Genomic DNA, 23,628 nt, shown 5'->3' with positions numbered 1-23,628 from the left:
CAGCCCGACTTCGTTGATATACTCAAAATACCTTTTCACGTTCTTCTCGGATGTAGTATACATGTGAGGCTTTGTGATGCAATGAAGTTGTTATCTGTACCTACCCTACATGGCGGTTCAGAGGTTTTGATTACTAACCATCAGTACTTCCCACATCACACAGACAGCGGAAGAGCAGAAGTACAGTAATAGTCAATTATACATGATTACATACCTGCAAATCATACAATTTGTCCCAATCGCTAAACGCATGCTATCCAAATACAAATAGCCACCCACATACATGCCCAGGTACACACACACACACATGCAACTCGCTCACCCCGCTGTAGTCAGAATATACGACGTGATAGAACTCATCCTCTCGCTCGTCAACTTCAACGATATCCTCAAAAACTCCCTTGCAACACTCGGCTGATCCTTTTGCAATTTCTCCCACGCCTCGCAATCCATTTGCCACACTACACAGTCCCTCTCCACCACCGCCGTTGCCGTGCGTTCCGTCTCCGAAAAGAAGGGTAATTCGCCACATGTAGTGCCAGCAACTATGCTTTCGCAAAGCCAGCCCTGCGGCAAGTCGTACTCTGCACGGAGAATGCCTCGCTCCACGAGATAGAAGCCGTTTGCTTCCTCGCCGCGGCGGAATAGAACTGTTCCTGCAGAATACTCTTTTCTCTTAAAGTATGGCGTTGCCTGGAACCAAAAGTCCTCATTCTTGCCACTCAAGCCTTGGAAAATTTGGAGCATCAGGCGGAGGGGCTCATTGAAGCCTTGCCATTTAGAGGGGTGAGGGATGTCGACACTCGTGAGGGCCTCGCGGGCGGCCTCGACGAGGTGTGTTTGTCGGGGTGAGTTGAACGGCGGGTCGAAAGATGACAAGGATGATGAGTTTGCCGCTGTTGGAACGTCGAGACTTGGTGTGGCGATTCGCTTGGCTGAGTTGAGTTCTTCTTGTCTGGCGTACAGGGTCTTGAGGAGCTCGTTTTCGCAGCCTTCCAGTGCCGAGTTTAGGTTGGGGAGCATGTTGACTTCGATCTTGTCGTTATCCAGACCGACAGCCCTGAGATTTCTCCCCAACTGGCTTTCTGCATCAACTCCGCTGAGGACAAAGAGGACGCCCTTTTTGTCGAGGAGACGGCTGATTGTGTTGAAGGCTTCACCAGCAGAGTAGTCCAGCCCGGTAACGTGCCAAAGGTCTAGGATGAGGAACTTGATGGGCTTTTTGGAGAAGGCGTGGTCATCTAGCAGCGCTCGAATGTTTTCTTCAACGCTGACAATGGTTCCGAAGAAGAGGTATCCAGTTAATTTCATGATGTAGATCTGCTGGCCAACCTGATTTAGGTAGTGGTGCTGTGATGGGTTGCGACGAACTGTCGAGCTAACAACTCCGCCATCATATGATCCCCGGACGGCCGAGACTCGAGAGGTCTGAATAATCAACGAAACAAAAGCCAACAAGATCCCGACTCCAATACCAACAACAAAGTCGTGAATTCCCATGACGAGAACTATGACAATGACGGTTAAGTATTCGGCAATCTTGAGCTTTTTACGTGGAAGCCAGATTGCTTCTAGGAGAAGTTCGAATCCCAGGTCAAAAATGAGGGTTCCCACCATCATAACTGGGATGAAGCCGATGAGTGATGGCCCAATCATCATGACGCCGAACGTGGCTGCGGCCAAAATATAACCCGCAAGCCTGTTGTCTCCGCCAGACCGGACAAAGAAGATAGTGTTGGCATAGACAAGGTAATTTTGGATACTGCCCATACACCCTGACAGAATATTGGAGTAGCCATGCAGTTTGAGCTCCTTGTCGAGATCTGCGTTGTCCTCTCCCGTGTTCAAAGCTAATGCGGGCACGTTGATGGGGACGTGGAGGATACCAAAGAAGGTCAAAGCCATCATTGCAGGCACAACCTCGAGAATAGCATCCCATTGTACCAAGGAGAACTCTATGTAGCAAAAGTTAGCCTGTCAAGGTCTTGAAACCGAAAAGGGCAATAGATGTGTTTCCCCAGTTGAGCTTACGGTACAGCGTGTAAAAGTACCACCAAGGCTCCCCTTGTGGTGGCCCCTGAAATATCCAGCCCTTGTCACGCAATGCGTCCACCTCCAAAGCGTCAATCGAGAAGACAAAGATGTAGAATACGAGTGGGATGGCTAGGATGAAAAGCGGTAGGAAGTACTTGGACCGAATCTTGGACTGCCCGTAGAACAGAAAAGTGGCCAACACGAGCGGAAAGATCCACAGAAGGAGAGTATCGGACCGTGTCAGCTTGTTTAGAGTATCCAGGTTGTACTCAAGGCCATCCAAACGTGCCGAGACCTCAAATCCAGTGGCAATCAGGAACCAGCCAACACCGCCAATGCAGCCGATGAGGATATGCCTAGGGATGAAACCCACCATGTAGCCGAACTTGAATCTACCCATGAGGTAAAAGACTAGGCCCGTCATGATGGAACTCGCGGCGTATGCGACAATGGTGGTGGCGATAACGGCATCCGGCTTGTCTTCACCTACATTATCCATAATCTTTTGCGCCATATTATGAAAGAACGGAACAACTTCGATCTGGTGTACACACAGTTAGTCAAGGCGGCTGGATGCGCGAGGAGCCTTGAACGTACCAGTTCGGACCCGATAGCTCCCCTGAAGATACTACCGGATGAGAAGGTGACTTGGGCCACAATCGTGCTAACGTAGTAAATGGAGATACCAGCAGGGCCCAAATGCGAAAATAATTGCTTCCCAAGAGGGAACAGAATCATTCCTGGCGGTTGAGTAAGCCATGGAGGTCCACAATGTTCAAATTGGCTTTATCACAGCTTACCGTAGGATAAGGCATCGAGAATATTGAGCAAGAGCCCAACAGTAACAGCCGGAAGGCACGAGACGGGTTCCACAACCATGTTATGCCACAAAGCCTTGCGATCCCATCGATGGGGGTTTACTGCCACCCTGACTACGTGCGAAACGTGGCCCTCGAGTTTCTGCCCCTTCTCGACAAATCCGGCGTACCATTTTCTGAGCTGGGTATCCTTTTGTCCCTCGAGATCGCCAATGTCGTCGCTTTCATCCGACACATGACCCAGAAGAGGCGTCTGTTCGGTGGCAGCAGGAGTTTGCTCGGGCTGTCTGGGCTGGTCGTGCTCATCTTCTGAAGCTTTCCGTCGCTGTCTCGACTCAACGGCTCGCGGCTCTGTTGAAATAGGGGCGTCGGCGGTGACAGAATGCGGCGGTGATCTTTTCAGAAGATGGGATAACATCGAAGGTCCTGTTTCCTCAGCCGCAATGTCCGCTGCAGTGTCTGCGGCAGTGTCCATGTCCCGCCCCTCCGGAGACGCTGGCTCCGATACTTCTGGGATGGTGCCAGAGGCCGCGGCATCGTCTTCGGTTCGCTTGCGTCCATCCTGAGCCTGTGAAAAGAGATCCTGTACCGACGCTCTGTTCCGCTGCAAGAATGATGGCCGCCTGGCAGTTGTGCCATCGGACAACAGGTAGCTAGCTAGCTCGGCAGTATCTTCGCGGACGGTTCGGGCATTTTGCTCGCTGTCGACGGGAGCTGTCGCAAGTTAGTTGGCAAGGAGCTTATCGCGGCGGTCAGCATTGGGGTTGGGGTCATTCGTACGCAGTTGTCCTCGAACCGAAGCATGGAGATAGGATCGAATTGGTTCCCGGTACGCCTTGGGTGATCCTGCAGAAGAAGACAGGCGTTGGGCGGAGTCGTCATGGGAGGTTGCAGCTTCTGCCACATCGTCGTGAGAGGACTGCTGACAGGCTATCTGCGAGGAGAAGCTGGAGGACCTGCTCCTCCAAGGCGAGAAACTGAGAATGGAAGTAGACATGGCTTGAGACTGGGGCAAGCAGCTCCCCCACGTGTGCCGACGATGCGATCAGCTACTGGCGTCGCATGGGCGTAGTTGGACGGAGGATGAAGGTCGGAAAGCACAAGCGGATAGCTCTGGACATGGAGCACAACAGGAGCACGAAGAATTTACTACACAATCATGGAGGAGACAAAAATCCATCAATTCGTGTTATCGAGCTGGAAGAGACCAGGAGTCTAGTAGCGGGAAGCCATAGCTCCACCTTGAAGACGCCTTTATCTGCGTGTGGAGCTTAACTCGGAATCGCTGGGTGTGGATGGACGGCTTGAGACGGGAATAAGCGCGACAAAAGATGGATTGAGGATTGGTGACTGTGGTGGTAGTAGTAATATGTCGGCTGGTCTATGGAGACGGTGAGACGGGTCGATGAGCGACTGCAGCTATCGTGACGGAAGTTGGGAGTGGTGATGGTGTCAATCGGACAAGGGAGGAGGGAGTGACGTCGTAAAGGGCGATGATAGCGTAATGCAGATGGAACAGGGACGAGAGGCCGCAGCGCAACTACGCTGTATACCGATCAGGATAGAGAGTTGCCAATTAAATCAATAGCAGTACGTAGTTGTAATAGCCAACGATGCGCATGTCCGTGTCTGGCCCAATTCAATTCAAGATACGGAGTAATCGTGCTGCATGGAAGACTGCACGTTTGATCAACTCGACTCGTTTGGTCAGCGACCCAGCGGTGGTCAACTGCCAACCTGCATGCATGTGTGCGCCCCCACCGTGCCATCTGGTGCTTGATCCAGACCAAGACAAGCCCGGACGTGGGCAGGGAGTAACACCTACTAGGTATTGACTACGGAGTACTACTACTAGTACGTTGTACTAGGCACCGCAGCCCCTGTAATCGAGCCCCCGGCCCCACTGAACTGCTATCCGGGCAACCCTGCGGGCATTGGGGCCTCTGCCCTCGGGTTCTGCAGCCAATCATGCTTGGCCGATTCGTCTCTATTGGAACTGCTACAGCTACTTGCAGGGGGGCTGCACTTGCAGCATGCAGCTCACAGAGTCCTTCAACTCGCCGACATCAAATCGACATCTCTTCCATTGCCAAGCCCTTCTTGATTGGCCGACCAAGCGTGACACAGCGTGGCCTACGGAATGTGCGAGCATGTAAATAGAGTAAACCGGCCAGACTGCTTGATAGCAATTGGTCTGTCCCGAAAGCCCCCAGTGCCTCCCAAACCCCCTGTCTGCAACGATCCAGATGTCGGCTTTCGTGGGAACGGCAAATGGTGGTTAGTATTTGCCAGTCCACCTCCAACGCCACACAGCTCGAGCCTCTTTTCTGCGCCGAGCCAAAGCGCAGCAAGGCTTGTTGAGTGTACTTCACTTTGCATTCAATTGCGCAATCAAATCAAAATGCCCGTCAATTACCTTCCTCCTCGGCGTTCCTGCGGCCAAGCGTCGTCATGTCAGGCTCAACTACTTAACAGAAGCTATTTCAATGTGTGCCGACTAGACACTTCCGAACCAATCATACTCAACAATATTTCCTACACATTCACCATCGAGAACAATATCATACTTGTGTTCCAAAACAAGTCCAACTAATTGGAAGAGACATCCTAAGTGTATTATATTGATACTTCTTCGTGCTCTTACTCCAAGTCACACTTCATTCCAAGACACATCTATTATTTGCTGTCCGCATGTATATCCCAAACGCCAGTCCATTCTATAGTAGTATATCGCAGCCCCTGTTTCTATATAGTCTGTTGCCAAGCCCTCTGAATAGCAGCCCAATACTGCTTGGGAAACTTCCTCATATGCTCAACGTGTCCACTCCCATCAAACATCTCTGTATCAGCCTTTCTCCCCAAGGCCCTCGCCTCGGCAACATTCGACTCAATGTCCTCCCACCCAATGAGATCGTCCTCCTTGCTGTACAAGTACAGCCTCCTCGCACCCGCCACCTCATACTTTTCATTGTTGAGAGCCCTGACGCTCCACGTACCCGGGTTTTCTTGTCCAATCATCCATTTATATAGCGAGCTCACGGACAGAAACGCCGCCCAGATGGACTGCGTCATGGCAAACGGCCAGGGGAACCAGGCCGCCGTTCCGAGAGTCATTGCCCGCGACCAGCGCGAGACGTTTGACCATGACCAATATGTGTTGCCCGGCGTCGAATCCAGGCTGAGGAGCCGGTGAGGTAGGGGCTTGCCGAAAACCTCTTGGTACGAGTTCAGCGTGGCGGCGTAGTTGATTCCTCCCGTGTTGGACATGGCGTGGACCAGAATTCGCTCGTTTTCGAGGGTCGCCGACTTTTCAGAAAGAGCTTTCAAGACTGGAACCATGTGTTCTGATCGGGTTTGGAGATCGGAGAACATGGCCCGATAGATTGGCGAGAGGATGACGACTTGTGTTGCGTGCGGGAAGAGTTCGCGGAACCCGTCGGCGTATTTGGCAACGTGTTTGGGGGTGCCATCTCCCCAGCCGTACAGCAGAACAATGGTTGGATTGACATCACTGCGCTGCTTTTGCTCCTCGGATTCAATTGCTTCACCGGGTCGGGTGAATACTTGATCGGACAGCAACGTGAACCCTGGGAAGACGGGGGTTTTGTATGTCATTATTGCCCAACGAAGATGCGACGCCAAGCAAATAAAAATGCAACATGCAAGAGACACAAGATGGGAACAAGACTATACGTATTATGAAAGACTTCCAAGGCAGGCTGTTGCTCGACGTTTTTATCAATGCCCTTGAAGTGCTAAAAACACACCATGTCGGCTCTCCTTCACCTATATATAGGTATATATATATCTGTTCTCATCGCCTGGTATCTTCACGTCACCAGTGGGAATTGCATGGGGCTTAGGCATCGGCAAAAACCACTTATCGCATTGGCATAATTCCCTAGTGTTTCGTCATCCCCAGTCTCAACACTTTTTCACCCCTTGGCTCGCGCAATTGCATGTATTTGTAGTCCTGAGCTGGGATCGGGTTCCCAACAATACATAGTAGATTAATTGGTCAGTGGGCTTGGCGGGTTACCAGACAATTCAAGGTGAGTGGACGCTTCACGGTTGGTGGGTCAGTCTTTGATGCTCGATGCCGAGGCACGGAGAATATGTTGTGATCAAACACTGCCTATTTAGGTAAAAGGGCCGGTCAGGCGGCGTGGACGGCAGCGGGAAAAATTCCACTATCCCGGTCGACGCACGGTCTGTACGGGGTGTAGTTTCTGACATTCGGACTTTTGCAGGGACGACTTGGATGGATCGATTCGTTGCTGTATACTCCGTGCGTTGTCGAGAAGAACGAATTCTTGGCACTTCCATCAGGGTTCCAATAGCTAGGCGACAAAGCGGCTGCCGCAGTAATACACCGCCTTGCTGGATCCTAATAACACGAGTCGACCTGCAGATCTGTTGGAGCTTCTCTGGTCTCCTGCAACGGTAGGCAACCGACCAAGACTCTTCATCCATTGGCAAGAAACTTGGAAGGATCTTTAAACCAACGACTGGAGCCACGCCACCAGCAGGAACCAGTTTGACACCCGAACTTGCAATGCCGTAACTCGTGATATTGACGTCCCAGTCCCACGCCCGTCCCCGGGTAATGGGTTAGAGCTCCGTTGCGATTATAGGCATGGGGCCGCACTGCATTTGACTGTCATCAGTACGCCAAGGGTATAGGTTACCAGGAGCCGGCATTTTGGTGTAGTGGTGATCATGCTGCGGTCTTCATAAGAACAAACTCCCCATCACCCTGGCTGAATCGGCGGAGGGCCACCTCACGTCGTCTCCTCGACAAGATCTTGCATAGTAGTCTGTAAAGACATCATGCGGCACTGTATTTAGTGCTGATGAACCAACGGAAACCGGCACATCAGCCGAGTTTCTGGAGATATCCCTGAGCAATCAACCGCTCCACATCGCCTTGCCGGACATAGAACTGGCTATTCTTCGTCAATGTAATAGCACTAGTGTCGTTGTCAGCTGGCGTTGATAGCCTGGAACCATGCTTCCTACATACCCATACTCCGTCTGGATCTCACCAGCGTCCTTGAGCACTCGTACGTCGATGAACAAATCCCGCGGCGGTTCCAAACTTCCAGTCAAGTCGATATCCGTCCATTGACCCTTATAAGCAGCCAGTAAGTCGCTATATTGCCGCACGTATTCCTCTTCTTGGGGGCTGAGACTGCTCGTCGAGGCCTCCCCAGCTGTCGGCGCGCCGTTTGCAGCACTTGAGTCGCGTACTTGCTGACCGGAGAGATCAACAACGTCTGACCCATTCCACACAAGCTCTTCCAGCTTGTCGGTCCGTGTTCTGTGGTATGCCAACAGGCAGCGTTTGTTACGTCGCATTGACAAGTGGTTCACGAGCAGGGTGCAAGCAACGGCTTGATCCGCGGACGGGTCGAAGGAGCCCTGAAATGGTTCAAGAAGGTCCTTGACGTCTTTGTCGAGATCTCTCACTTCTCTTGTCACTGCACGAACGAGCTCGGCTTGATATGGCGGTAGGTGGGCGAGGTTCTGCGTCCTTTTGGCGTGTTGAACCTGGCCAATGAGTTAGTCCCGAGGCATGGTTGCGGGATGCGTTCTCTCGAATCTGCGTACCAGTTTCACTCCCATGTCTCCGTACATGTTGGAAGGGAGGTGTCTGTCCCTTCTTGGCTGGGACAGGTTTTCCGCGAATTTTGCTTAACAAACAAGAGGCCAAGGGTGGCGGACGTCTTGAGATGGACGCGACTCGAGTGACGGACGCGTTCCAAGTGGGAGCACAGAGGTTGGCCTACCCCGCTATATCACCAAGTATGTACTCCATAGCAAGCTTGGCTAACATTTGAGAAGATTGGCGGTTGGCGCTGGCTGCCTGCCCCGCCAATAGCAAAATTGGTGCTTGCATGTGGAGATGGAGACCTCCAATTTCTTTCAGCATGCAGAACATTGAAATCAAAGATACCCGCCTACCTGGTAGGCACCGTGTAGCAGGCCATGGTCGCAATACTTGGTGTGAAGTCGTGAAACCGCATGCCGGCTGGCTTCAGCGGTAGTCATGATGTCTTTGGGCTGCGCTAGTCGTCTCAAATGATGCAAAACGACAATCTGGAACAAAATAGTACGCAGTACGAAGTACAGATGGGAAAGTAGTGAAGAGTGCTCATATGACTGCATGATCAGAGTACCTTTGTTTACCGAGTCATCTCGTATACTACTACTGAGATGAGATGATCGGACCGCCAAGCAGAGATGGCACATCTCAATTTGTTCACACGATTCAAATGCTAACTACAACCTACTACAGCTCGACGTATGGGGAGTAGCTTGCAAATATACGCCGGGACTCGAGCTCAGAATACCCTCTGCTTCTCCCTCTACCAGGATAAGAGTCATTTGACGAACGAGCTCCGGGTCGCAGTACTACGAGCCACATCTTGATCAATGCTAACGGAATCTGTCACTGAAAATGCTAGTTAGCGAGTTTGTTGGCATTAGAACTCGAAAAAAAAACATGAGCGAGCGGACAGTGTTCAGAGATGCATAAATGCTTGTGATTTCGTCAGTCGGCGGGTCTTGAGTCCGCCTCCGAAACACGGACCAATTGTTCTCATCATTAAAGTCCTGGCAACTTGCCATCGTGGAAGAAGTGACCTCGGGCGTGCCGTAGAATTGTAGAAACTTACATTCAAGAAACAATTGAGCTTGCAGGCTGAGAATAAAGCCGAGGCTCCAACCAAGATGGACAAAGGTGTCCTGCAAGCCATGGATGCAGGCAATTGATGCTGCGGCATGGCGTCTACATGACTTGTTTAGTTTTTTTTTTCTTTGGAAAAAAGTAGAGGTGCAGGTCAAGAAATCAGCATGGAGTGGCTAGAAATTTATTTGTTTTGCCTGCCCCAGCTCCGTGTAGTGGATCCCTGACCAACCCTTGGGAGAAATGAGCGGAGAAAGCGTCGGGCCGTGGACCACCGTCACCACTTGAGCCCACAGCGCCACTGAACCCGACGTAAGAGCTCTAGCAGCCTATTGCCTCGAGTACTTAGTGTGCAAGCTCCATTTACATTCTCATTCTCGAGTTCCTGCAGTCGTTCAGCTCTCGTTCCCTACCACAATCCCTTTGACACGAACCCGTCTGGACTCTTTGCCAGAGCGCGAGACAAAATGCCTATTGCGCCCATCATCACCTTCAAGGCTGGCCAATGCGAGGTTGACGTATGCCGCTCCTGCCCTTGCCGTGCCGTTACATTGTCTCCATGCTTGTTTGACCTCGTTTCTCACTGACGTCTCATCTTCATAGGACGGCTCGTCGCGGCCTCTCAAGGTTAAGCCTCAGCCTCAGCCTGGATATCTCTATCTATACTCTGAAGATGGTACGCTCCTTCAATTTTGAGGCTAACATCGGTTGGTTCTAACACCTGCAAGACTTGATACATTTTTGTTGGCGCAAACGCGATCAGACTCTTGATGAGCCGGAACTTGATCTAGTCATGGTGCCAACTGATGGCAGCTTTGTCCCTTACGAACAAAACTCAAATTCCGAACCCACCGCAAAGACGAATGGCCGTATTTTTGTTCTGAAGTTTGCATCTTCGTCCCAGCGCTACCTGTTCTGGATGCAGTCAAAACCACAAAGTCGCGATGGGAACCCCAGCTGGTTTAGCCCCAGAGATCGCAAGATTGGTGACATTGTGAACAGACTGCTACAGGGTGAAGAGGTTAATGTGACGAGCGAGCTGGCTTCTGTCCGAAACGTCGACGATCGAGACGATGACGATGACGAAACCATGGAGGATGTCGAAGGCACGCGGGGTCAACATGCCCATCATGGTGGCGGGAGCGGCGGGGCCGGTCCTGATGCCACTGGAGGAGACGTCAGAGAAGAGGGCGAAGAGTCAAGAGAGGGTGGTGCTGATGGTGCCAGAGCGTAGGTCATCCCCCATTGCAAGGCGGTTTCCCCTCCAAAGAAGCTGCAGTTATTTTTGTCTTCTCGCTTTTTGGCCGTTGCAAGCTATGTGGTGCCGGGAAGAGCGGAAAGGGTTCACAATCAATGTCCGTCCCAGTGACTGTATTACTACTAGAGTCTCGCATGTCGCAGCAGAAGAAAGCTAAACAAATGACGCATGAACATGTACTTTCTGAGTGGATAATCTCGTGATTTTAAGCTGACCAGCCTCTAGGGCTTCCTCGTCAGCACCAGACGCCGCAGCAGCCGTGAGAAACTTCCTGGAATCTTTGAGAGGCCAGCAAGGACTTTCGGGGGGACACCAGCAACAGTCGGACGTGCCATATCCTTACCTCAATCATCTCTTGCCCACCGCAATCACAGTGCCAGTGATAGACAGCGCAGCACCTGAATACATTGATTCTTTGTTGAGCTTTCTGCCACCGTCTGTCATTGTCCTTGCCACTGGAACAGCTCGAGAAGAAAGCCAGAAGGAGCCATCAGCGCATGCTATTGAGGCAGCCAAGGCATCGCTCTCGTTGGACGACAAACGAAGCTTATTGAAGAAGGTTTTGAGAAGCCCTCAGCTTCACCAGGCCCTGGGGGTTTTAACCATGGCGTTGAGGGATGGCGGACTTCCCGGGGTTGCGGATGCCCTGGGCATTAGGGTTGAGAACGGTGGCTACATGCAGGGCAGCGGCATGCCGCTGGGAGGAGGCCAGGCAGTCAAGGTTTTTGTAGATGGCGTTAGAAAGACTGTTCAAGAGCGGAGGCAGTGAACAAATGATTTAACGTCCCTGAAAAGCCGAGGTGTGGTTGACAAACGGGACACACGTTCATGTAGTGTACCTGAGCGTGGCATGTAGAATACTGCTATTTGCACACGCCAGACTTGGGCAAGACAGGCCTCTAAAATAAACGGGCATCCTACATACCAAGGACACACCCAGGAACCAGGGAAATACATTAGAAATGCTGTTTTTAAGTTTATTGAGCTGACATTGCTAAATCAAAACATGTCCCTCCAGCAAGTGACTGTGATTGCCCATCTCCAAAATGCTGGCCCCACGTACGACTCGTGGGTCTGACGTACAGACGTCAAGCTGTCCAGGAAAGCTGGCACCGCCCTCGGCGCGGACGAGCAACTCCTTTCACATTCCATGCTTTGTCGATTGCGAGGGTAGAGCAGCCAAAATGGACCTGCCATTCCCGACCGATATCCAGGAGTTCGACGGCGACGACCGGATATCGTTTTCACGCCTCGACAACAAATTCATCGCTGTTCACGACGACGGTACTGAGTTCGAGTTCGATGCGCACCTGAAACGATGGGTGCCTGCGGAGGAGGAACCCCTAGACCACGAGGAGCACAATTATGGACAAGACTCTTTGGCACAAGAATTACAAGGCCGTACAAGGAAGAGACATCTTGACACGGAGAATGGGTCCGAGGTGAGCTCTTGTTGCCTGCAGCACCACATTGTGATTTCGCCGCCTCTACGTGCATGAGAATGAAATAATGGCGTAGCCTGACAGTCGCATATTGCCAGGGAAGCAACCAAACACCGCCGTCACGTCCGAATAAGAAGCAAAAAGCACCTCCACGGCCGCGAGAAAACACCGCCGTCTACGTCACCGGCTTGCCTCTTGATGCCACGGTGTCTGAAGTCCACGAATTGTTCTCGCGCAAGGGAGGTGTCATTGCCGAGGAGATTGACAGTGGTGCGCCGAGGATCAAGCTGTACTCAGATGAGGCGGGGAACTTCAAGGGCGACGCATTGATTGTGTTCTTCAAGCCACAGAGCGTAGAAATGGCAATTATGCTACTAGACGACACGGATTTTCGCATGAATGCCACGGGGACACGAGAAGGCAGGATGCGAGTCCAGGCCGCAGACTCAAGCTACAAAAAGGTCCAGTACGAAACGGACGGGACTCCAGGCGGTGGTAGCAACGGCGGGCGGGAAGACAAGCGGCCACAGAGAAGCGATCGCGACCGCCAAAAGATTATCAAGAAGACGCAAAAGCTCGACGCCAAGTTGGCGGATTGGGACGACGACGATCCTTACCCAGCCATGACGCAGTCCAATTCAAAGAGGGACAAGACGGTTATCCTGCGCCACATGTTTACGCTTGAGGAGTTGGATGAGGACCCTGCTGCCTTGTTGGAGATAAAGGAGGACATTCGAGACGAGTGTGCCAAGTTGGGTACGGTGACGAGCGTCGTGTTGTACGATCAAGAAGTAGATGGCGTTGTGTCGGTGAGGTTCAAGGATACAGAGTCGGCTGCGGCGTGTATCAAGCTTATGCACGGGAGAAGCTTTGATGGGCGCGTGGTGGAGGCCTCCCTCAAGACGGGCAAGGAGAAATTCAAGAAGTCTGATAAAGATACGAGTAAGGATGATGATTCAGATGAATAGGGGACGGGTAGCTTTTGGAGGGGTGGTGCGTTTTGTATTAGTAGTAGATTTGAAATAAAGCAGATACCCTCGAAATACATGTATCAATATCACGGCTCCCTGGGATTTGACAAAAAGGAAAAAAAAAGACTACGCCGATGCTCCTAGTTTCCCCCTTGTACGCCATGGATAGAACTAAGAAAGGGAGGCCTTCTCCTCCGAAATGTACCAAATCGCCGCTTCGATGATCCTATATACGATTTGCAACTCTTGTTCATCTATGAAGCGTTAGCAATATACAGACTTGTGTACATGATTCATGCAAAGTGATCAACAAGACATTGTCACTTACTCCTCGGAGCATAAATCATGATAAAATTCGGCGCCACCGGCATCTGCAGAAACCAGCCCTTTCTCGCAAGCGGATGCATCTGCCCCCACCCCTTGGCCAACACCTCCCCAATGTCATCCGGGTGCAAGCACATGTGCATGGAATGATCCGAGTCGTGGACATGAACAATCTCGCCCTGGCAATTCGTCCGCAGCGCGTGCTTCGCAAACAAGGCCAGCCCGTGTTTCTCCACGCACGACCTCTCGGTGCCGAACTTGAGGGGGCTCCCGTTGCCCAGCTTCACCATTGCCCTCCGCAGCGTGTGGTAGCTATTCCGGGCGCCGTGCTGGTCCAGCTGCCGCTGGGGAGCGATGCCCACCACCCGGGGCCGAGGGCCAGAGCGGTAGGGCAGGCTTTGTGAGCGCAGGGTGCCGGATGGCGAGGCGTGGTTGACGGCGAGGTGGGCGGGCGGCGTGAACGGGTCACGGAGAGCCCAGAGACGCCACCACGATATCTGCAGGTAGCCGTAGAAGGTGGGCGATGTGCCCCCGGGCCCGAGGCTGAGGAAGTTTTCGTAGTCGTTGTGGACGAGCACGAGGAGAGGGGTCAGGAGGATGAGCCATTCGGTGAGGGCCGATCCCAGGCAGTGGATTGAGATGAGGAGGGCGGCGGAGAGGGTGAAGATGCTGGAGCCGGTGAGGGTGACTGATATTGGCTTCTGGTGCAGTTGACACGATGATGGTGATGACTGTGGTGGAGGAAGGGGAGGAGGAGGGGAAGATGTTAGAGTTACGACGTCGTGCTCGGGAGTCAGAGTAGAGGTGGCTGACGCGATGGTGACGGACATGTTTGCCCAAGAGAGACAGGTTACGGATGTTTATTGTAGGGAACGACTTGGTCCAACACTCTATACCGTCCCAGTAGACACAATGGACAAGACGAGATTCGGCGTGCTGATGCACAGAGGAGCTCTCGCGATTCCATCTCAAGATGGGCTTGTCCTAGAACCAGTCTTTTATGCCACACATGGCCTGGCAGCTCCCAAAAGCCACCGACCCAAACCTGACACATCCTTTGGTATCGGACGATTTAAATCCACGTTATTGCTCTCCGTGATAGGCCCTCTGCAGGAGGAGTTTCACAAGGCTGCCCCCGTGACTGTTAGTATGTAAATGGTTGTTGGCAGCTGCATCTAGTAATCCGTACATGAAGCCACCGGGTCACCGGGCTGCTTGCTCGATGCGAACATTGCAAGTTATGCGCTGCGCTAGGTCAAACGGTAGCGCCCTGTGAGTTCTCGGCCAGTTGAAAAGGGCGGTGTTGCGGTATCCGGCCAGCCATGGCGTTGGGCTGCCGATGCTGGTTGAATTTTGGGTTTTGGGCTCGTCGTGATTCGGGAGTCGAGACTCTTTGCAGCACTTGACATGTCGTCTCGTCTTGCCATGAGCGGGGACCGCCTTCGCCTTTATTGCGACGACCAGCCGCGGATAGAATCCAAGTGTCAACTGGTACCAGACACTACATATGCAGTGCGTTTGTATTCAACCAGACTCACGGACAACAGATATTTTGACGCCAGGGCGGTAAAACCATCACCGCAATTTCTCATGGTGGTCCATTGGGCATCAGCACACCATGCAACGCCTATGTATGCTCTGTACGGAGTAGACGAAATCTCTCTTTCCGCTTCACCAGATTCCACGCAATTGCAATCAGGCGTTCTAGATCTTTTGGCAAGCATACGCACTTCAATGGCATCCCGTAATCGGACTCGAATGTGCAACCCGCCAAGCACGCTGTCGGTGTGCGTGTCACTGCGTCATGACGCGGTTGGACGAGGCATGGCTCGTCACCGCGTTGCTCGGCAACCGCATCTGATCCCCTGCCAACACGCATGACCCAATCCACAGCCAACCTTTGCCTGGGCTGAGACATCGTTTTGCGGTAGAAATTTCCCTTCATGCCGCATGACTAAAAATTGTACATGACCATTTTCTTGCTGTTTTATCCCACGACTGGAACGCAACACACATGATAAAGTTGGAGCATTCCAGCATTAGCACGTGGATGATATATCCGCCCGCCTAAGTTTACCTTGCCGCATACCTTGCGTGCTCCCCATTGAGACACTTCACAGTAGGTTCGCTGCTCTCTCGTTCGTCTGGTGGAATTTCTGTTTCTGTAAAAGGCATTAACAATGGATATGTAGTCGGTACGGCCACCGCCCTCATGGGGCTGCTCTCCAACCCTCTCCGGTCCCGCGAACAGCGGCTGCCGCTCTACGAGAATCCACAATCACCGACTAAAGAACGTTACTCGGATGACGAATATGACTACTCAGACGACGAGTCTGACGGGTCATACCACTCGGGGTCTTCATCGCTGTATAGTTCAAGGAATGTATCCGACTCGGCGCCCAGTGGCCTGTTGCTACTGCCGAAGCGGAAACTACTACAGCAGCCTCCCAAACATGGGTTCTCACGACTATATCCCTATCGGCTGCCGACAAAAGTAACCCGATGGGTGCTCATCGGCGGGATTGGCACAATTGTCCTCATGGTGCTCAGTCTTGTGCGTGCAAGCCAAGTTGAGAATTGGAAAGTGGCAAATGGACAAGTCAAGACGACGACACCGCCGCCACCGTTGTGGGAGAGTTTTCCGTTTTTAGAGAGATACTACGGTGGGATCCGGACGTTGAAGCCGTTTAACGAGAGTGAACCGTCGTATCCAGTTGCGAAAGAGCCCGTGGTCTCGACGACTTTGGGAGACGAATCTGCTGCTGTCAAGACTGTTCGGGATGTGATTGACGAGGAGCTGCCCCCTAGCTTGTCGTGGGAGACGTATCCTACTGCGAAGAAGGAGTCTGATATTCAGGAGTGTTTCATTGATGCTGCTGGAAAAGTACGCGTGCCTCCGTTGAGGTACTACAATGGCAGAACCTACGGCTTTCCCGAGCACGTATCGGGGTCCTATGAAGTTCTTAAGCTCCCTGACGACATTTGCTTTGAGCGGTATGGCCGGTATGGACCGTACGGCTTTGGGTATTCTCAACGAATGGGCGGTCTGAGTACCGGGGAGCACGGTGAGAACGAGGGCTTCGATGCCGTGTGGGAAAAGACGCCACGCGTGGACTACCGATCTGTGGACTGGGCCGACGTACAGCGTCGATGCTACAATGCCAATGTTGGACGATACAAGGCTCTGCCGCCCATGACGCCTTCTTCTCATGGGTTCTATATCGGTCAGTCCAGCGCCGAGAGCATCTTGGCTCGTCGGTCCGAGGACAAGGACGCCGTCAGAGATTCCAACACTACTCAAGAGGCCGAGAAGCCCACGGCCACCCCTGCCTTTTCCGAGAGCACCAAGGGCAGCGCCAGTACCGGAAGCACTGCCAGAACAGCAATTGTAGTTCGATGTTGGGACTCGTATCTCTTCCGCGAAGACGACATTGCCAACATCCGGTCCATGATTGCCGAGTTATCCATGGCGTCTGGCGGCAGATACGACGTCCATCTCCTTGTCCAGGTCAAAGAGGACGGCAAACACCCCATCTGGGCTGACCACGAAGCCTATCAGAAGCGGATCAACGAGACCATCCCCAAGGAATTCCAAGGCCTCGTCACCCTCTGGACGGAAACCCAAATGCTGGCTCTGTACCAGGGCATTTACGATCTGTGGACTCGCGGACCGGATCTGCCCGTCCACGGCGTCTACAGAGGCCTCTCTATGGCCATGCAACACTTTGCCTACCTGCACCCCGAATACGACTACTTTTGGCAGTGGGAAATGGACGTCCGGTATACGGGCCACTACTACGACTTTGTCACCAAGCTCGAGGAATGGGCCAAGGCGCAGCCTAGAAAGGGGCTCTGGGAACGCAACTCCCGCTTCTACTTCCCCAGCGTGCACGGCACCTGGGAGGACTTTTCACAAATGTCCCGCGTGCAGAGCGAAATGGGCACCGTTGGCGCTGACAATGTCTGGAAGAAGATGCCGGGTGAAAAGACGCCCGATACGACGCCATCTATGGGCTCCCGGATGATCTGGGGACCCCTTCGACCAGCCGAGGAGCAGGACTGGTTTGAGACGGAAGCCGATCCCGTTGCACCGACCACGTACGAGGCGGACAAGTACAAATGGGGCGTCGGCGAGGAAGCAGATTACATCTCATTGAACCCCATCTTTGATCCCGAGGGCACGACATGGGTTCTCAAGGAGGACATCACGGGGTATAACCGCACACGACCGCTCCCGCCACGCCGCGCCGCCATGATCACCACGTCTCGCATGTCGCGGCGTCTGCTCATGAAGATGCACCGCATGACGGCGTTCAAGAAGCAGTTTGCGTTCCCGGAGATGTGGCCCGCCACCGTCGCCCTCCAGCACGGCTACAAGGCCGTTTACGCGCCGCACCCCATGTACGTCGATCGCAAGTGGCCCGTCGAGTACATGGCGCAGACGTACAATGGCGGCCGGGACGGTTCCAGCGGCGGCGCGAGAACCAGCGTCTTTGGCGAGCGCGAGCACAACCTCAAGGGGCTGAGCTGGTTCTACAACTCTGGCTTCGCGCCCAACCTGTACAAGAGATGGGTTGGCCTCAAGGTGAATAATGACGGCGGCGAGGAGTTTGAGAAGAACCGGGACGAGACCAAGGAGGGCTCGGGCGTGGGCAATATGCGTGGTGGTGAGGGGAGGATGTGCGTCCCGGCCATGTTGCTGCATCCTGTCAAGGATGTCGAGCTGCCGGTTGAGGCGCCGCCTGAGGAGGGTGATGAAGGTGTCGAGTCGGACCCGACGGCATGATTTGGGCATATCTGTTGTTTGATGTTGTGTGTTTTATTCTTCTGTTCTAGATGGACTGGTGTACAGGGCGCTGGGAATGACTTTTCTTTCTTTCATTAACAAACTGGGTCGTGCGGCCGGATTCCATGGGACGATTCTATGCCGTAGAAACATTTACGATGTGTATATACGTATGTGTGGATGCAATAAAGTCGGCCTCGCTCGGGCATGGCTGTTTCTTAAGTTCGTTGATCAACTGAGCTGAGAGAGACTGAGATACGTTCCATGACGTGCACTTTGTAACCGTGGCCACGAAAAAGGGTTCGTCTTCTGAGTGATAAATTATAGATTTGACGTGAACGGGCTTTTCGAGTTTTCTCCATTCATTCATTATACGAGGAATAAAGACGCATCTATTACCGCCTAAATCTTACATCTTGGGCCCCTCACCCTAAACTAAGTCTTGTGCAATGCTCACCCTTGCCGTCATTCACGTGTTCCCAAGACCATTCCCGTTTACGCCAATATGCTGCTCGTGAAAACCAAATAACCGCGTTTTGACAACTGCCCCAAAGTTGAAGCAGCTGGGAAACCAGGCTGCTTTCTGCCGTGGTCAAGTGCTTGTCGCTTTTTATTCTTTGTGAATAGGATCGAATGAACAAATTAAGAATACCGCCCCATCCCCCTTTATACGACACGCTTGACCTCGAAGAAGCGGCGCAACCACCAGACCTGGAACAGAGACTCGCCGAGGACGACGCCAATGACAAACAGGTTCCACCACTTGACGCGGGCGTTGGTGCTCTCGGCAGTGTTGCGGTGGGTCCGCTCTCGCATGATAATGTATTGCTGTTCGTCCTTGACTTGGGCAAGGAGATCGGACAGTTTGCGGGCTGCGGTTTGGCATCGTTAGCTTTGCTGTGGCCTACATGGGGATGATCAGATAGTTGTATGGTAGTACCTTCGGCTTCAATAGGGTCAGACGGCATTTCGGATTCGCTGACATAGACGACACCGTGGACGTTGAAAGAAACCTCCTTGGTGTTTGCTCCCCAGTGCTGATTACCGAAGCAGTATGTGTATTTGCCGTCGGTGTGGGCAGTGAAGGAGTGGTCGCCGGTAGAGACACTCCTCTCGTTGACCTCGTAGCCACCGCTGGGGTTCAGTATCTGTAGGCAGCCAATGTTAGAGAGATCAAAAGCCCAAATAAAATATGACGCTGATATCGCGTGGAAACAACCGCCCTTCCCGCTGTTTCGTATGCAGTGGTGCGGATAACGCTTTGGGGGTCGGGCAAGCTCATACCCAAAAGTCGACATCGAGATTGCCAGCGCTGCCAAATTCCCGATCACCAGTCTGGAAGGTGACGGTCATCTTGTCGTCGCGATGCAGGCTCTCGTGGAAGCACTCGATGCCGTGGGCAGGCAGCACAATGTTGTGTGCGCTAACGACTTGGAAGGCCACCGTCGCCACAGCGAACAGTGACCTCGCAGCCCAAGGCAGATGCATTTTTACGTCGTATAGTCGAAACTTTGAAATTGACAGCTATATCTCTGCGGTCGTCTGCCTGCGGGGCGTTGCAGTGATGGCGAAGCGAAGCAGGCAGAATATAACTATCGAAGCTGGGGAGCTGGTTGATGCGCGAACGTGACACCTTTTCGCTGGCGATGGGGATAATTTAGATGGAGGTTGCTCCTGCTGTTCAGACAGGGGTTGGCCAGGAGCGAGAGATTGTACATGTACCCGCTACCTCTGGGCCATGGACTTTGGATGAAGCTTAGTACTGCGGCCCGAGGTTACTAGGTACATTGCTGCCGTGGGTGGGTGATGAGGGATGAACAAAAAGTGGAACCCAGTCCTCGGGCTCTGAGTGGCTCGTTATTGTGGACAAAGATTCCAGGTACCCACCATTGGCTTGCACTGAGTTTGCTCAACTCAGGAGACTTCAGGAGACTCACTGCTGGGAGAGACGAAGCCTTGATTAGCCTCGGGAGCCTCCACGGATTAACGTTTCCCGAAGTTTACGAGGCAGGCACCATTTGCCCTCAGGGCAGCAGAGACTTGTACAGTATTTACGCACAGTGAAGGGTTAGCGTAAATGAGTATTTTTAATCATGAGCTCTGGACTTCCATGCTGCGCACCAGATGACTTCGCACTCGTTCAGTGTGGAGAAATAGTTCATTTCACTGTATGCCCCGTTATTTTTGCACCGTAAACACGTGCTAGGAGTTCTCAGTTGAAGACAGGCAGAGCCGCGGGTTCTGTGGCAGCCAACGGAGTAGTTGTAGTTGTCAAGGGGCATGTAGCGACCAGACAGGGTCCGACAGGAAGCCACATTTAGCAAGTTCAGAACCTTCCGGGCTGTGCACAACCCTGAGAAGAATTATTCAATGTCCAGTTCAATGTCCAGTACAAGTGTCTGGTGGGGAGTTGTGGCAGCCCCTAGCGAAACTGCCCAGGTGCCTAGGCTAGGTATAAGTACTTAAGTACTCAATACCTAGATCTTCTAAGTTCAATGGCTGGATAGCACGAGCACAAAGCCAGATGGGCCGTCAACTAACAAACGGACGATGAATCAGGGCAAGATAAGACCAAGTACCTCAGTAAGTACTAGTATCTTGACATCTTAGGTAATATGGCGCAAGAAGATCCTAGAGTTAAGGACATGATACGTACCAGGCACGCCGTACTCGGATACTTGCGCTGGACCTTGATTTCATCAGCGTGCGCCCACTTGGACCACTTGACCCGTGCCTCTGCACCAAGCCCGAGCCCCAAGGTCTCAAGGCACCGCCGCTCCTCTGCCTCTCCCTCTGCTTCTCCCTGCCTCTTCACCGACCTGGCCAAAAAATATCCTGCCCACGAGAACTCTCCTTTTCCTTATCCACTCCTGCACGCCCACTCTTCAAACCATCCCGCGATCCATCGACCAAGGAGTAAGTCGTCTCTGCCCGCGCCCTCGATTCATCCCGTCGTGCCCGTCATGATCGTTACCTTGTGCACCCGAGCCCAACAGGAATGCCTTGGGCTTTTTCCTCACTGTCGCCGTCGCCGTCGCCTTGCACGGCATCTCCGTCGTCGAGGCTCAAGTCACTCACTCAGCCCGAGTTGGTGCCGCACAGTGTGTGAACCCACCCACTTGACCACTCGTTGAAATGCGGCAGCCTATCCCTGGACATGTGTCCTCTGTCCGCGCACGAGTATATCAAGTCGCACCCCCAAGAGTCACTTGTTGACTTGCCGACGAGCCACAAGTCGGTCAATTTCCACCCGGTCCTGCATCGACCTTAATTCTCGTCATTGCATCATTTTCTGCCTCCTTCTGCCCTCCTGCCCGCCGACCTTCAGCCCACTACGAGAGAAAAAACCCCTCCTGGCTGGCTGGCTTACTTACGCGTGGCAATTAGGACACATAGATATCTCTCGCTCGGTCGCTCGGTCGATCTCTTTTTCTCTTTTTCCTACATCCACAGCCACCACCGCTACACATAATACGACTAGCCGCCCTCATCGCCGCAAGTCGCAATCATGGGTCTCACCTTTTCTAAGCTTTTCGACAAGTTGTGGGGGAAGAAGGAGATGAGAATTCTGATGGTTGGTCTCGATGCCGCCGGTAAAACCACCATTCTGTACAAGCTTAAGCTTGGCGAAATCGTCACCACCATTCCTACCATTGGTAAGATTCCCCCGACCGCTCTTGGGCCCGTCTTGTCAATTTCTCTCCGCCGCTGCACTTGCCTTCTCGCATCCCGCAAGAGCTCCTCCCCACACTGCCATGCTAACTCCCCTCCCCCTTTTCCAGGTTTCAACGTCGAGACTGTCGAGTACAAGAACATTCAGTTTACCGTGTGGGACGTCGGTGGCCAGGACAAGATTCGTCCTCTATGGAGACATTACTTCCAGAACACTCAGGGTATCATCTTCGTCGTCGACAGCAACGATCGTGACCGTGTTGTCGAGGCCCGTGAGGAACTCCAGCGCATGCTCAACGAGGATGAGCTGCGAGACGCCATCCTGTTGGTCTTTGCCAACAAGCAGGATCTTCCTGTAAGCTACCCTTATCCTGCTCTGATGCATGCTCGCGTCGCATGACAATTCAGCTAACCAACTCGCCTTAGAATGCCATGAATGCTGCCGAGATCACTGACAAACTCGGCCTCCACAGCCTGAGGCAACGCGCCTGGGTACGTCCACAATGCAATCTCGAGCTCGTCATCAGGTCACTAATCTTGGCGTCCAACAGTATATCCAGTCCACTTGTGCCACGTCTGGTGACGGCCTGTACGAGGGTCTTGAGTGGCTCGCCACCACCCTCCGTAAGGCCGGCCACCAGTAGACATCACCTGCGAGAAGCCTTTGATCAACCCCCGCCTTCTCATTCGTACCCCCTCAAATCACGTACTCTCTGCAATACCGGACTTCGTTATAGTGAGGCTTCGGCTGTAATTGAAAAGCTATCGATCAACCAATCGAATCAAAATTTAGTCTTTTATTCATCCTTCGTCCCTGTCCGGCTTTGACCGTTGTCTTTTTTTTAGGTGTTGTCGTGAGGCACATATACATGTTGGGCCTTCCAAATGCGGCCCTTTGAAAGGGCTTGTGCTACAATGGCCATGGGTGTTTGGTAGAATACATCTTGCATGAACCATTAGGACAAGAGCAAACAGCCGGGCTTACGGAGTCATGCTGGTAGCTGGATCAAGGTTCTTGGCAGCATACACGATGAGTATTGAGGGCTTTGGATGTACCGGGTGGATAGGGGGAAATCGGCATGGAAGGAGGGCACTTGTGCAAGGCAGAGACCGTGGTTTACGCTGTTATGTTTTAGTCCTGGTTTGACTTACTCTTTGTCTCTCGTCATCTTGTCTCTTCATTGCGCTAGATTAGCGGCGTTAGGTTCGTTGCACAGGCCTCCCGGCTGGGAAAGGATTCGTAGCGGAGCGACAGAAGGATGAATTGGGGGATGAACGGAGAAAGGGAGGTTTTTCTAAAAAAAATTGGTTCTCGATGTTATTTTAAACTTGTGGCTCATTTTTTTTTTCCTATGGGAATCGGTCTGTCTTCTGTGGCTCTTGTGTGTTTTGACTCTCCGCTTCCTGGCATGGGTTCGTTTTCGGCGGGATGGTTGGAAAGGTATGGCAGACAGAGGATGAGTGAGAACAGAGCGAATGGGGCAGATACATTGAAGAATGGAAAGTCTTTCATGTTTAAAGTATGGTGCTCATAATTTCTAGGGAAGTGCTTCAATTCATGAATTAGATATATTGTAGGTGTGTGGGTGTGTGTGCTTGGTATGAAACACGCGGACATCAAACAACTGAGAGGAG

General features: G+C 52.6%; 9 protein-coding genes across 9 annotated transcripts; 4 read left to right on the top strand and 5 right to left on the bottom strand.

Annotated features, from left to right (window-relative positions):
• Nucleotides 1-318: 318 nt before the first annotated feature.
• MAA_04056 (sulfate permease) lies at nt 319-3,849 on the bottom strand (the record flags this gene model as incomplete). Its single annotated transcript, XM_007822054.1, has 5 exons — nt 319-1,955; nt 2,032-2,575; nt 2,632-2,774; nt 2,835-3,566; nt 3,633-3,849. 5 exons carry the CDS (start codon nt 3,847-3,849, stop codon nt 319-321), a joined length of 3,273 nt encoding a protein of 1,090 aa, XP_007820245.1.
• Nucleotides 3,850-5,597: 1,748 nt separating this feature from the next.
• Nucleotides 5,598-6,467, bottom strand: MAA_04057 (PaxU; the record flags this gene model as incomplete). The annotated part of the gene is made up of 1 exon (XM_007822055.1): nt 5,598-6,467. One exon carries the CDS (start codon nt 6,465-6,467, stop codon nt 5,598-5,600), a length of 870 nt encoding a protein of 289 aa, XP_007820246.1.
• Nucleotides 6,468-7,728: 1,261 nt separating this feature from the next.
• MAA_04058 (DNA replication complex GINS protein PSF1) lies at nt 7,729-8,903 on the bottom strand (the record flags this gene model as incomplete). Its single annotated transcript, XM_007822056.1, has 3 exons — nt 7,729-7,822; nt 7,876-8,402; nt 8,817-8,903. The coding sequence occupies 3 exons, from the start codon at nt 8,901-8,903 to the stop codon at nt 7,729-7,731; spliced, it is 708 nt and encodes a 235-aa protein (XP_007820247.1).
• Nucleotides 8,904-10,007: 1,104 nt separating this feature from the next.
• MAA_04059 (26S proteasome complex ubiquitin receptor, subunit Rpn13) lies at nt 10,008-11,567 on the top strand (the record flags this gene model as incomplete). The annotated part of the gene is made up of 4 exons (XM_007822057.1): nt 10,008-10,058; nt 10,144-10,216; nt 10,269-10,770; nt 11,024-11,567. The coding sequence occupies 4 exons, from the start codon at nt 10,008-10,010 to the stop codon at nt 11,565-11,567; spliced, it is 1,170 nt and encodes a 389-aa protein (XP_007820248.1).
• Nucleotides 11,568-11,982: 415 nt separating this feature from the next.
• Nucleotides 11,983-13,208, top strand: MAA_04060 (RNA recognition motif domain protein; the record flags this gene model as incomplete). Its single annotated transcript, XM_007822058.1, has 2 exons — nt 11,983-12,240; nt 12,339-13,208. The coding sequence occupies 2 exons, from the start codon at nt 11,983-11,985 to the stop codon at nt 13,206-13,208; spliced, it is 1,128 nt and encodes a 375-aa protein (XP_007820249.1).
• A 174-nt stretch (nt 13,209-13,382) lies between these two features.
• Nucleotides 13,383-14,365, bottom strand: MAA_04061 (uncharacterized protein; the record flags this gene model as incomplete). The annotated part of the gene is made up of 2 exons (XM_007822059.1): nt 13,383-13,465; nt 13,540-14,365. 2 exons carry the CDS (start codon nt 14,363-14,365, stop codon nt 13,383-13,385), a joined length of 909 nt encoding a protein of 302 aa, XP_007820250.1.
• Nucleotides 14,366-15,747: 1,382 nt separating this feature from the next.
• MAA_04062 (uncharacterized protein) lies at nt 15,748-18,321 on the top strand (the record flags this gene model as incomplete). The annotated part of the gene is made up of 1 exon (XM_007822060.1): nt 15,748-18,321. One exon carries the CDS (start codon nt 15,748-15,750, stop codon nt 18,319-18,321), a length of 2,574 nt encoding a protein of 857 aa, XP_007820251.1.
• A 666-nt stretch (nt 18,322-18,987) lies between these two features.
• On the bottom strand, nt 18,988-19,809 carry MAA_04063 (emp24/gp25L/p24 family protein; the record flags this gene model as incomplete). Its single annotated transcript, XM_007822061.1, has 3 exons — nt 18,988-19,193; nt 19,262-19,469; nt 19,606-19,809. 3 exons carry the CDS (start codon nt 19,807-19,809, stop codon nt 18,988-18,990), a joined length of 618 nt encoding a protein of 205 aa, XP_007820252.1.
• A 2,020-nt stretch (nt 19,810-21,829) lies between these two features.
• MAA_04064 (RAS-like GTPase, Rho2 subfamily) lies at nt 21,830-22,637 on the top strand (the record flags this gene model as incomplete). The annotated part of the gene is made up of 4 exons (XM_007822062.1): nt 21,830-21,977; nt 22,104-22,348; nt 22,420-22,485; nt 22,545-22,637. The coding sequence occupies 4 exons, from the start codon at nt 21,830-21,832 to the stop codon at nt 22,635-22,637; spliced, it is 552 nt and encodes a 183-aa protein (XP_007820253.1).
• Nucleotides 22,638-23,628: the final 991 nt, after the last annotated feature.

This window comes from Metarhizium robertsii (assembly GCF_000187425.2).
Source record: "Metarhizium robertsii ARSEF 23 chromosome Unknown MAA_Scf_5, whole genome shotgun sequence".
In the NCBI taxonomy this organism is placed as follows: domain Eukaryota; kingdom Fungi; phylum Ascomycota; class Sordariomycetes; order Hypocreales; family Clavicipitaceae; genus Metarhizium; species Metarhizium robertsii.
The sequence above is the reverse complement of the archived record's forward strand: the minus strand, read 5'-3'. Positions and strand labels throughout refer to the sequence as shown.